Below are 13,758 nucleotides of genomic sequence, written 5' to 3'. Positions count from 1 at the left end.
GCCCCACCCCAAGACAGAGCAGGACCAAGGGAGATCCCTTGGGATCTAAAATAGAGTTTTTCAGAGAGGGTCTCTAAGGGTGAAATGGACAGAATCTTGAGAATTGTTTTAACAGCACAGTGTAGGAATTGATTCCCATTCTAACATTTTATTATGAAAATAAAAAGTTTCAAACGTAACAGCAAAGTTGAAAGGTTTATACAATGAACACCCACCCTCTGGAGTCCAACATTAACATTTTCCTGAGCTTGATTTGTCACATATATATCTCTGTCCATGCCTCAAGGTAATGGTTTTTAAATAATGTGCTCAATTCGCTCAAACATTATTATTTACCTAGCAAACATACTGACTGTGTGCCAGGTATTGAGACTATGAAAGGAATGTGACAAAGGTTCTTGTCCTCAAAGGGAGCAGATTTAGCGGGGGTGGCAACAGATAATTCTCACATATAAGCAATACTCTAACAGGATAGAAAGAAGTTACCATGAGTACACAGAGGAGGGAGCAATCAGCAGAAACATCATGGAGAAGGCAAGCTTGAGTGGGGCAAACAATTTGTCAAGAAGACAGGGAGATACTGAGCATTCCTGATAGAAGATGAGTATGTGCAGTCATGGGGACATGGAGGTAGTTCAGTATGGGTGCAGTGGGTTGGCAGATTAGTAGGCAGTAGAGATGTGGCTACAAAGAGAGACACAGGGACTTGGTTTTGGAGAGTCCTGCATGCACTGGAAGACAGGACTCTATCTACAAGTTCTAGAGAACAAGTGAAGGAAACTGGGGAGTGACATGCTTGGCATGGCAAGAGTGGGAAGGGGCAGAGAGAGGTCAACCTTGTATGGAAGAAGAGTCTAGGCTTGAGACGATGAAGGCTTGAACTAAGGCAGATATAGTAGAAATCAGAAGGAGAATAATGAGTTGGAAGAAATAATAAAATGGAAAGAATAAAAAGAACCCGATGAATGATCAGACATGGGGATGAGAGATTGGAGGTATCCACTATGACTCCCATTTAGATTTTGGTTCCTGGATGTTATAAATCATGATAAGGAATTCAGGAATCTATAAGGAAGTTAAGCACATTCATCTCCAAAAGCCATAATAAAATAATGGAATTTGAGTAAGATTTTTAAAAATAAAAATAAAATAAACAATGGAAAGAGATGGAAGAAATGGAGGAAGGTTAAGACAGCAAAGAATAACAAGAGAATGAAACTAAGAAGTGGAGCATCAAGATGTTAAAAATAAATAGTAAGAGGGAACTAGAAGGAAGAAGGGAAATATAATTTGCCATGTTCAACATCTGCTAACTTTAGTTTTTAATTCTTGAAAGCCTTCAGTGAAGAGTTAAAGCATTGTAGGCTTGATTTTGACAGACTGCCACGATGAAGGTAACACTGCGTTGCTGCCGGAAGTGAATTACAGACACACTGGGTATCACTGCATCTGAAGTACTACTCAGAGTAATTTTTTAAAATACATCTGGCAGCTAGGGCTAGTCTACTCAAGCTTACCTGAAATTTTATCCCAAATGCCATTTTATTCATCTTTTTGCAGTTTCAGGTTCCCTTGTACTTTATATGGTGAGTCTTTTCAGCCTCTCAGTAGCACAAGGCACTTTGTCATCTAGTATTTATTGCTGCCAGGTAATAATTCATCGTGTGCCATGAGCTGGCAACCAACCCAAGAAAGGTGTGGTCAGTGAACTTTACCAGCCTACACTCTCTAACTCTCTAACACTGGCTTTGGTGGGTCTCAGTCTACCTCAAATGAACAACTCAGAGAAAGCCTTAACAGCTCCAGAAATTTCATAAGACCCCCAGAACAAAAGAGCTACTGGATTTGAGGTTTAAAGTGGTATCTGAGGAGTTAAAACCAGTGAAAGAAATAATAAAGGTCAGTTGAAGACTTTGATTTCAAGGAGGTGAGGAAGAGTAGTTTTTTTTTTTCCTTTGCCATTTTAAAAAGCTCATAATGTACCTTAGCACTCAGGATCATATTCTTGGCTTCGGGGTTTACGGGGAACCCTGGGATTTGTGTTGGGATCATACCACCTTGAGGATGAATGTGGGTGGCATCCCGGGAATAAGACCGGGTAGAGAAACAGAAAACAAAGTGAATGACTTAATCCATGGTAAGATGAAATTGGAATCAAGTTTTATAGTTGATATCATCTTGCTTTGAGGATGAAAAGTTGGTGGACTGTTCCCATTGCAATGAATGATGTCAAGTTTCCAAGTGAAACTTGTTAGTGCACCCTTTTCCAGTCTGACTATCTGACATATCAAAGGCTCAATTACAGTTTTGTTTTTTGTTTTTTGTTTTTTTTTCAGAAAAAATACTTTCACATCCCTCACCCCCGACTCCTGCACCACACATTCACACACACAGCCTTTGCCATCTCATGTCTCACTAGGCTCTGCATCTCCTTGGGCAGTTTGACAGAGGCACAGCTGGTTGTACTTTTGTAATCCAAAAGATAGACTCTAAGATGCTTAAATCATAACTCTGTACTTACTGTGTTCTGCCTCTGAATCTCATAAAGAGTTTACAGGCACACAGGGTGTGCATTCTCCAAAGAAAGATGCTGAATGGTCATGAAAGGATATGTACCCCAGGCCACTCCAGTGATAGCCAGGCTTTATAGCATTTTATGAAATAAGTGCAAGGACACTACATTTCAGGAGTTGCTCTTGTACTCCTTAGACCAAGTGAAGCCTTCAAAGTCACAATGAATCTGAATCCAGTTGCATCCTAAATTCATAAGCCTCTGTTCAGTGTGAGTATTTTGAAATCATGTCTTTTAGGTCAGAGATTTGAAAGATTAATGTAAAGCACCTGGGAGTTAAAAAAAAAAAAAAAAAGGCTGGCACATCAATGATAAGTAGATTCATGTGTTGCCTATGAAACAGGTTGTCTTATTTTATCATTCAACTCTACCAGAACCCAGATTACCAGTGAGACCCACTGTGGCATACCTGACAGGTTACTTAAGATTCTAATAATGGGTTTAGTTCATACAGTGAGGCCTAGAGGTTGGCTTTCAGCCCTTGATATATTCCCAAGTGTCCCTAAGAAGAACTTGAGAATACTCCATAAATTGTTCTTCCCACCAGAAATATCTGGCCTTGGGCAAAGTGAAATTTTATTTTCAGGGAAATGTGTGATGTAAAAAAGGAAAGACTAATTAGGTCCAGAAAATATTTATTAGAAACCACACAGTAAGGACCTCTTACCCTTCCAACAGCCTCACAAAAGAAAAGGTAGAATGAGTGTCTTGTCTTTTCCTCCCAGGACAGTACTCAGCTGGCACATGATGATGGCATAAGAGGAAATCCAGCTCCTTCATCTTAAAATCCTTGACTGTGACAGCTTAGATTCCACTTACCTCAAAAGCAGTAGATATAAGTGTATCTGCTTTAAGAAAATATGACAGTGAAGACCATACTTTCCAAATAGATTAATTGCAGATTCGTAATGATATCACAAAAAGGTTCTACTCAAAGGATTCCTTTTAATAGGTCTCTTATAATATAATAGTCTCTTATATATAATAGTTTATTTTTAGATTATATATTGCTTAGGTATAGAGGAGCTTTTGGTTATTAGATGTTTGGAGATTAGCTAGAAATCAGTGCCCACTGAAAATCATTCAGAAACTAAAACAGAACATTTATTATTGTTTTGATTTCAATGGAAAACTGTTTAATTTATGCATAGCTTTTCCAGAATGGTTTTATCACAAATGTAAGCTGTACTGTGTATTGATTCAAGGGTGAGAAGGTCATTTCATATATTTTTTTAAAGTTTTTATTTAAGTTCCAGTTAGTCAACATACAGTATATTAGTCTCAGATATAGAATTGAGTGATTCATCACTTACATTATTTCATATTTTTAATGGCTTTGACAATAATATGACATTATTTCATATTTTAATGGCTTTGACTGAGACAGGCTAGTGATTAAGTTTTATAATTAAGGCCTCTCGACTACATCAGCAGAATGTCATGAGTCAATTCAAGAGCTTGCAGCAAGTCAGTCCTCTCTAGGTAAGCTAGAAAAGTGGCAGATGGGCTGAAAGCCCTGGTATAATTTAATACTGCTCCTAATATATTTAAGATTTACATTCAGCTTTTGGTAATAGTGGGGCTTTAAAACTTCTTGGTGTGTCTCAAATTGCCTTTCACTTTTGTCATTTTACAGACTTGGAGGAGGTTAAAGCTAAGGAAGAGTATTCAGGCTATTTCAAATACCTATGACCTAGAACCTTCCTTTAAAAAAAAAAAAAAACCCTACTCATTCTCCAGGCACCTAACTGGCTTAGTCTGTGGAGTGTGTAGCTCTTGGTGTTGGGGTTGTGAGTTTGAGCCCTCTGTTGTGTGTAGTTTATTTTTTTAATTCCCCTTTTCTAAGATGGCGAAGCAAATTTTCTGATGATGATGCCACAAGGATTGACTCATGACTTTTGGTATCAGCCAAGAATACAGAAGTCTTGACAGGCAGAAACCTTTTTGTTGTTTCATGCCAAGAATGCTGCCAAAACTGAGGGGTCCTCGCCCTGGCTCTTAGACTGAGCAGCTTTGTGATGAGCCTAGTTTCCCCAACCTTTGTGAGCTTCAGTTTTGCCATCTATATAAATCTGATGTTTTATATAATAAAAGGATTAAATATTGGGGATCCCCGGGTGGCTCAGCGGTTTAGCGCCTGCCTTTGGCCCGGGATGTGATCCTGGGATCCTGGGATCGAGTCCCATGTCGGGCTCCTTGCATGGAGCCTGCTTCTCCCTCTGCCTGTGTCTCTGCCTCTCTCTGTGTGTCTCTCATGAATAAATAAATAAAATCTTTAAAAAAAGGATTAAATATATAAAACCATCTATGTAAAGCATCAGCTTTACATACATCACAGGATTAAATACATGAATATGTAAAACCACCAGGCAGTTCCTGGCACACAGAAGGCTCTTAATCAATGATTTATAACGGCATTGTTACTGGATTAAGCTCTTGTGGCGTTAAAAGACTGAGAGAATGAAAGACTGGCTATGGTTGACCTTATCTGGTAAATAGACTTCCATCAATCCAAAGATTGGTTCTCCCTGTCTGGGCAGTCTCTAGAAGGCAAAACCAAGAAGTAGGAAGGGAGTCTTCCTTGGTAACCCTCCTTTGTTGGAGCCCCCACACTCCATCAAGGCTCCATGTCCTCTGGCAGCCCCAGTGTCTCCACTTTAATAGCTCATCAAGGCCTATTGTCCCAGTCTTAGCATCCCCAGCCCTGGCTCGTCCCCCATGTCTCCCCATCCCACCCCATTATGATGTACCTGCTTTCTGTTTAATATCTATTTGTTTAATTTGTTTAATATCTATCTGTTCATTTGTTTATGTGGCCAACATGTAACCCTTCCTGAGAGCCTAGGTACATTTTGACAGAGATCCCAGAGACATGACACACGATGATCTCACAGGCAGAAGTGTTGGTGGTAATAATAATAATAATGAGAGCTAACAGACTGAGAATAGACTGAGTGATTCCTCTGTGTTGCACTTTGTAAGCACTATCCCATGTGCGTCACTCACCACATCCTGTGGGCAGGTCTTATCATGGGTCTCTACTTCACAGATGAAACTGAGGCTTAGAAAAGTGAAGGAACATGACCCAGAACAGTCAAAGGCAGGAAGGAAGCAGCTCTGGAATTCACCCCGAGGCCCAGCTCACTCCAGGCCACCCCTAACACTGTGTTACACTGCTGGGCCAGGCAGGTCTTGGGTGCTCCTAAGGAGCGCCTACCTCTCTAAGTTTGATTCTGCTCCCAGGACCCAAAAGGTTTCAGTTTTATTGAAATCAACTTAGTTGATGACTAACTTGAGAGGGGTATTGGAAAGTTCAGAGAGGGACACCCTGGCAGCCGACCTCCAGCCTCCCCCGAGGCTAGACACTGCTCCTGGCCAAAGGACCCACCGTGCCCTGGGCCTCTGCATTCCCAGAAGAGTACTCTCATTTCCAGCACCCACCTAAGAAGCTGAATCCCAAGTTACTTATATTGTAATAGACCTTGAAATCTGATTCTATGACAGACAATAACTGATGAATAAAAATATTCTTAAGTTGTTCCTCTCTCCAATTACCCCACCATCCACCCATTCAGGCTAGGTCTACAAGAAAAATCTGAATTTTCCTGTATTTTGCTCATCTCAGAATTTTCCTGGACCAGCAGGAACTCTTCCAAAAATGGAGTAATGAATCTCGCAATAAAATTGAACCCCAGAAAATACTGACTTGTGTCAACAGGACAGCATTTTCTCAGGAGTAAATCTAAATATTGTGTCCTCATCGAGAAAGTCAGAGCACTACTTACTGTCATCAGGTGGTAAGAGATAATAACTGATAGTGGTAATTTGACATCTTACACTTAACCAGTGCTGATAAACCTTGTATGCACTGCTCGAGGTGGCATCCTAGGATGTCCGTGTTATGTGTGGAGGTGAGAACTCATGATCCCCGTTTACAGTTCAGGCACAGAGAGGCTGTTTGTTCAATAAAAGAGAAAACTAGGATTAAACCAGGGCAGCCTGGCTTCCAATTTTATTTCCCTGTACTATTAAAGCAACCAGTCTTCCTCTACCTATCAACTACGTCATCTTTATATTTTTTTGCTAAAATTTATTTTGTACTCGACGTGATCCCATCAAGCCCTGCTGCCGACTCTGAGAGGAGTAGTCTGATGGCAGGCTGTCTCATTAGGATGATGATTTGGAATTAAAGACAAGTGACACTGTGTCGGCTTGTCCCATCATTTTAATAACTGCATTACCTTGACAAGATGCCCCTCTTGGTAACACCGATAAAACTTTTCTTCTTCCCCACAAAAGTATCCTTAGTTTAAACCCATCTTGGTTACTTTTTACTGATCATGACAGAGAGGAAATGCCACCTCCAAATTAAAATATATGGAGATCTTTGCATCTCAAATGCATACTTGATTCACAAATATCATCTGATTTCTTTTTTTTTTTTTTAAGTGCAAAGCTTAAAGAAATTTTTCTTGTCTCTCCACCCTTCTTTTCAGCCAAAACTTGAATTTATGGAGAATCCTAGTATGGAAAGATTCTATTCAGATTCCTTCCCAACTATTATTCTCTTTAAGTCAAATCGTTTGAGTAGTAAGGGAGTTCAATGGTGGCAGTTTATGTTTGCAGAAGACTGAGGGCTCCTGTTTAAAATTTAACTCTTTCACTGAAAGAGCCTGGAATATGAGATCAATAAAGTCACCTTACTTTGCAATAATAATGGAAAACTTTCCCATTCCTTCGCACGTAATTTCTTGAGCTTGTCATATGCCTTGTATACCATGCATATGATGTCTTAGAACTTCAGTGGATTTCTGAAGCCAGTAAAAGAAAAAACATGCAGATAATCAAGTAAGCAAGCAACAACAAAACTGTCCTGTTACACTGAACTTCACCCAGTGTTCCGCCTGATTCTAATTACCTTCAGCAATTTACCCAGGATGCTTCAGTATAACCACCTGGAAAAATGAGGGTGGAACTCTGATTCTGGGAGGCATGTGGAAATTTAATTACGAGGTTTGCAAAGTATTTTAAAATCCCCCAGATAAAAGTGACCAGAGGACTAGAGACGAATATCATTATTAGAAGTAGTAGGGTTACGTGGGAGTGAGAAAGGTACTGAGGATCAAAGACCGGTGTCCCTTTCTCTGCACTGGCCCCTTAGCCCCCATCTTCTGCAACCAGCCTCAAGGAGAGATGGAGAAAGAATCATTTATTCACCTTCTGGCTGCAAGAACTGCAGACCTCAACTGTGGCAGTTCTAGCACTGAGGAGAAAACACACATAGGAAAAAAGAAGGCCATGTCTCACTTCCAAATTAAAAAAAGACATTTCTACATGTTTCCATAACCCACAGACTGCTGCCATTTGAGGCCAACCCCTCAAAGTTTTCCTCTTTGTCTAGCGTAGTTGCTGAATCTAGGCCACTGTCAGCAATCCTTTTCATTCACCCAGGCCCATCCCTATGCCTCACAGATGCAGAGATTCTCCTGAGACATGTGTATTTTGGTATCAAACAATGCAACTCATGTTTGATTTTGGATAACCTTGCATTGCTGAATAAAATAACCCTTGAGAAAGAAGCAATAAAAGCACTGTAAGAAAAATGACTCATGTTTCCAAGCTGTCTAAAGTGATCACTTATCCCAACAAATGGTAATTCTTTCAAGACACAGTGGGCATGCACCATACTTATAAAAGTCTGGGAGAAAAGCCTTGCAATCATTTTTTTTTTAATTGTGTTAAAATCTATCAAAAGAATGTTTCTGGTAGGCTGTACCAGACAGGGTATGCTTAAAAACAAAAACAAAAACCACATGGATGTGGAAGCCAAGGTGGATTGGTGCAAGGGGGTCCTTGCTGAACATGCAGTCTCATTGGCTTGTTTATGCACTTGTTTATGTCCCTCTAATTGTTTTCCATTTTCTGCCCCCATTCGATAGAGTGCAAAGATGTGAACAAAGTGGCTTATTGCCCACTGGTGCTGAAGTTCAAGTTCTGTAGTCGAGCATACTTCAGACAGATGTGTTGTAAGACCTGCCAAGGACACTGACCCATGGAAAGCCAGAGAGAGCGCCTTGTCATTTCATCGTGGAAATGCGTCCATCAAAGAGAGCCACCCAGAGGAAGAGGATTGATGTCCTTGCAAATGCATTACCCTGTGGAAAACGTAACCACTGGTCAGCCCTAGCTGACAGGATTTCAATATTATTTTAACTTCTGTGAAGTGGGATTTATTGATCCAAAGTGCTGGACACGGTATTAAGGAGGGAATGCCAGATCGGAGAGATCCAAACAACACAGGGAGACTTGCTTACTGTGGAACGTTTGTGTTCTTTCGAGTAAATCCAATAGCCTGTTTACCTCCTTGGACCATTAAGATAATTTTTATTATGGACTTAGCAATGACACTGAATCCATTTGTATTTAAAACTGTTTAAAATGTAGCTGTTATGACTTGGTCAACTATGGAAGTAAAGAAGATTCAGAAATCTTAAGTCATAGCTTAAAAATATTTACTATACTCTATCTCACTACAACAGCACCACAATTTAAATTCTAAAACGGGCTTTTAACTGTAATTTAAGGAGCAATTATAAATCAAAAGTAATGAACGTTTGTATTATTTTTCTTCATTCCACGTAATTTCCTTAGGAATAATCCCCCTGTTCTGAACACTGCTGTGAGCCATATATAAACTATATTAAACTGAACAACAATGAAGGACTGAGTGTAAGGCAGTGCATCAGTTACTGCAGCTGTGCAAGTCTATAAATCCTGTGCTAAAAGACTGTGGCCAACTTGCCATCGTGCAAGTGAAGCTGAGATTTCCATTAAAACTTTAAGAGAAAAACATTTCAATTTCATGCAGAAGCCAGACCAGGGGGTACGGTAGAGACTGAAGAGCCAGGCCCTTTGCTGCCATCACACAAGATGCCTCAGTTCTTCCTCGAGTCACCCCAACTCAATCGTGTTTACATCCTCACCAGCCACAGAGCAGCTTCCGCCCCGCTGGATTGTTGCACGCGTGTTGAGCTTACTGAAACGATGCCGTGCAAAAGATAGACTGGCTCAGTAACAACCAGGCAGACCCTTTTGCTGACCATTGTGATGGGTTCCAGATGTCCCTTCTTTGATATAGCAGAAGGGCATTTATTTATATGAGAGCAAGTGTGTGTGTGTGCGGGCGCTTTTGAGTGCATGGGTTAGATGAGTGTGCTTGCACATAAATGTGCTATTTCTGTGAGTTTTAAAAGTAAGCAAGGGGTAACAACCAAAGAAGAAAAACTCATGAAGCCTAAAGACCATAAAGCATAATTCTAATAGTCACTCAACCAACTATTTTGTATTTTTTATGGATACTCTGAATGGCAATTAAATGTGAAACCCAAGTTTCTTGGGCAAGTCAAATTCTAGACTCCAATCCAGAATCCTAAATTAAATTGATTAGCTCATAGTTTCCCTCTCCGCAAGCTTCATATCATGCTCATCAAGAGATTCAACAGTGGGATTAAAAGAGAGAAAAAAAGAGGGTGCTTCTTTATATTTTGTACTTGAACCCTTGTAGCTTGCAGCAGGTTCTTGATGAATGTGCTCGTGTCCTACAGGTGTGTACACCATGCTGCACCAACACCTCAGGCTCCAACCAAATGGGCGACTTTGTAAAGATACTACTTTCAGCGAAAAGAGTATGTTTGACTTAAAACCCATCACCGTGTGCTCAGAATACACATCAGGTGTATCACCTACACTGTGACCTAAGGTAGATGATTAGTTTTTTTCAGAAAGGAAAAGAGACTCACAGACTTGAAAAACCAACCTAAACTTCAGGTTTGCTATGGACAGTCAGCTTGGGATGTTGTTCTGCACACTCAGTCGTGGTCATCACTATGTTTTCACCTGCTTTCTCTTTCAATACGTTAGCTCGTGTCCCTGAGCTTGCCAGAGAAAGCTACTGACAACACACAAAAATCGCCAGGGCCCCTATGTATACTGCCCTCAGAGGGCCAGCCAGGTGCCATCTAGTCCGTGAAGGGGAGGCAGCCCGTGAGCCACACGGCCCCGGCACTGAATTCACTTGGCCCCTTACAAAGAGCAGTTAACTTGGTGCTAATGCGTCCTGGTAAAATAAATAGAAGACGAGTGGTTTCTGTGGCATTTTAGGCATAGGTGTCCTGTCAGGATCTGTTTTTCCCTAACATAACTATCAGCTCATGTTTTTATTCCAAGAAGATTTCTTACACTATTCAGTCCGTTCTTCACCCCACCTGAAAACTAATGTTGTGAGGGCCGTTGCCCTGGGCCCCCTTGACTGACACTAGAAGAAGGGACAGCTAGTGTTCCCGCAGGAGTAGGCACCAGACCTGAGGCCAGGAGCAGAGAGCTTCCAGGCACCGCATTGGAGAACTCTGCTAAAAGGAACCAAGCACAGAATGTAACAGGACTAAACCTGAGTGGGGGAAACAAATCATATTCTGCAGCACATCACAGAACCGCTGCTAACTCTGTAGTCAACCACCGGGCTACATGATGCTCTCTTCCCAAATAATAGCAATAGGATTGTCAGTGGAGGCTGAGCCACCATGGCAGGCCCTCCGAAAGTAGCGTGCTATGTGGACTTAGGGAGCCCCAAGGAAACTGATACCCCATGGCTGAGAGCAGTACCTGCCACTGGCATAAAGCCTTGCCAAAAAAGGAAAGGTGAATATACCCAACTGATTAAAGCCCTTGAGATCTAAGTGACTCCCCCAAACAGTCCATTTCATTAGGAATTTTATTGGAGTGAATGTCACATAGGTATCCTTAATAATACAGAATGAAATTACCTTTGTATTATTGTGATTAGTTGTTGCTTATTATTTTATACTCAGTATTAATGTGGTACACTGTTACTTTTTTTTTTGCTTTTGTAAATTATATTCTAATTTATTGCCATGTTTCCTAACACTTGTCCTACATTCATTCTCCTGCTTGTAATGAAAATGAAAAAGTCATTGTAACACTTGATGGAGTGAAATTCCACACCAGGCACAGATTTTTTTTTTAACATAGATAATTTAGTAAAAATAAAAATTCAGCTTGTAAGAATGTCTCAGATGAAAGTTGTCTATTCCCTGAAAAGCTGGTGTTAAACTTGTAGTATGGGGAAATCTATCTTTTGGAATATCACACTACATTATCCAAATTATCCGGGAAGCATCCAGGATTGAGATAATTCATTGCATCCTTATTACCCTCCCCTGAGATTGCATATATTTGTATTTTAATACTCTTAAATACAAGGGCTTTGGGTATTTCTGGTGGAGCTCTAGCCCCAGATGCCACTAGTCAGCTATTCTAACCCCAGAAAGGAAGTCCAGATTGACCCATGACTCTTTTGCCCCCTCCTCCTTTTGCATTTCATATGAATTCTTTAGCATTAGAAGAGGATGCAAGATATTTCATTGTGGAAAAGGTACTGAACAAAAGTTCATACTTGGAAGGATTTTTATACTTGGATTCAGCAGGGAGCACAGAAACATGGTGGACATAGTTTTCCACCTTAGTTCGGCCACTGCAGAGCTGGGGTGTACTAGCAACATGCAAAAGTAACTACACAATTTTTGAAACTCAGCAAAATTAAGATGAGGGTGACCCTCCTGCATGCTTTGCTACTTGAGTATGTTCATAATGACAATTTATCAATGACCTAAGAAGATGTGGAATGCCCAAGCAGGTTGTGCTTCAATCTGCTTACCTCCATATCCACCCACACACATAGCTTTTTCTGCTACAAGAAATGAGGTGCGGTGAGTAGATGGTCCTGGAGAGTATTTCCCCAGGATCACTCTAGGAGCCAGAAGTGGCTGGAATATTATGAAGACTCTGAGGCCAACTGTATCAACTTCCCACCGCATTTGCAAAGGGTAGTAGTTCTGCTAGGGGTTGGGGAGGAGGCAATAACAAGAACTAAGTTTTGCCTTAGCTTAGGTTCCTCAGAGGCTAGCCTATCTTTCCATCAACAGTGGTTTTTAAGCTTCCAGTTAACTGTTTTCTCTCTCTGAAATATCTAAAGGGTACTTTCCTACTTAACAGTGCAGACCCCAAGGACAGTCTACCCTCTGTGGAGATTCTTCTGCTCTCTGGAGAGCACTAATATCAGCCTTAAGCTTTTATGCTCCAAAAGGTCAGATGACATTTTTCCCCCCGGGTGAATTAGGAAGAAAGTTGGGTATTGATCTTTGTAACAAAAATGTGTGAATTTGTGTGACTAGGATAAGATTCATTTCTTTTAAAAGATGGGGGGGGGAATGCAAGTTAGAAAAAAAAAGTCACAAGTCCAGGAGGACTGGAAAATTCTAAATAAGTGGTTGCAAGAAAGAGAAAAGATCAGTCCCTGGAAAAAAAAAGTGACAGATAGTGGGGTTAGAATAGTGACAGATAAGCTGCATTTGGAATTTTGTCTCATATCACCAGAAAGTGTGGAATAAACTGACATCTGTTTTCAAAAAGAACAGCTGTTCACAATGGTTTTGTGCCTCAGACTTGAAAACCTCAAGCTATAACTTAAAAAGAAAATGGTCTTTTCTCCCATCTTTTCCTCAGGAGGTTATTTCTAGCATTTATTGTCCTTCGTTTCATCCACAGATGGTATCTGAGGCCCAAAATCGAACGGCAGTTTGATAGTGTCTCCACTCTTGGGGGCAACCAAGGTTATGCTTGTGTTGTCTCTCGGTTGCTGGCTCCTGTTAGCCCACTGAAAGCCTTGAGCCACACAGGTGATGAAAGATCATTTTCAGAATGTCCAAACCCCAGGGATTAGGGAGCCTGATTAGTCCTGTTCACCTCAGGGCATGGAACGTCATGCCAGACCAGTCTAGATTTCATCGCTCCAGACTTTAAGTTTTTTTTTTTTTTTTTAATTCCAACCAGAGATCTCTTCTTGGACCTTGGCTTGGATACCTTACCTTAGAGATGTTTCACATACGAGGGGGGAAGTTAACCCACCAGCTGCAAGCCTCACCGAAGTCAGACTGCCTTCTTCAGGTCATTGGCTCCACCGTGGTGGCTTCCACTAGCTCAAGGCCAGTGTGATTCTTGAAAGAGGCTAGTCTGTGCCCCCAGCAAGGGCTTTTGTGGATAGCAGGCCACCTTATGGGCCCACAGGGCAGTAACTGTGAAGAGGCCCCTGAAATCCTAAGCAAAGGTAT

General features: G+C 41.0%; 1 protein-coding gene across 4 annotated transcripts in view; it reads left to right on the top strand.

The window, feature by feature from the left end:
• The window catches only part of ADAMTS6 (ADAM metallopeptidase with thrombospondin type 1 motif 6), a 295,855-nt gene extending 284,192 nt beyond the window's left edge, over positions 1-11,663 (top strand). For all 4 annotated transcript variants that reach the window (XR_012031294.1, XM_072826631.1, XM_072826630.1 and 1 more), the window contains one exon: positions 8,512-11,663. Coding sequence is in view for 3 of the 4 variants with exons in the window: in XM_072826631.1 (XP_072682732.1) it covers positions 8,512-8,621 (110 nt within the window). In the remaining variant the exon portion in view is untranslated. The remainder of the gene's footprint in view (positions 1-8,511) is intronic.
• The last annotated feature ends 2,095 nt before the right edge of the window (positions 11,664-13,758 follow it).

Source organism: Canis lupus, chromosome 5, assembly GCF_048164855.1.
Source record: "Canis lupus baileyi chromosome 5, mCanLup2.hap1, whole genome shotgun sequence".
Taxonomy (NCBI): Eukaryota; Metazoa; Chordata; class Mammalia; order Carnivora; family Canidae; genus Canis; species Canis lupus.
This window is presented reverse-complemented; position numbering and strand designations above follow the sequence as displayed.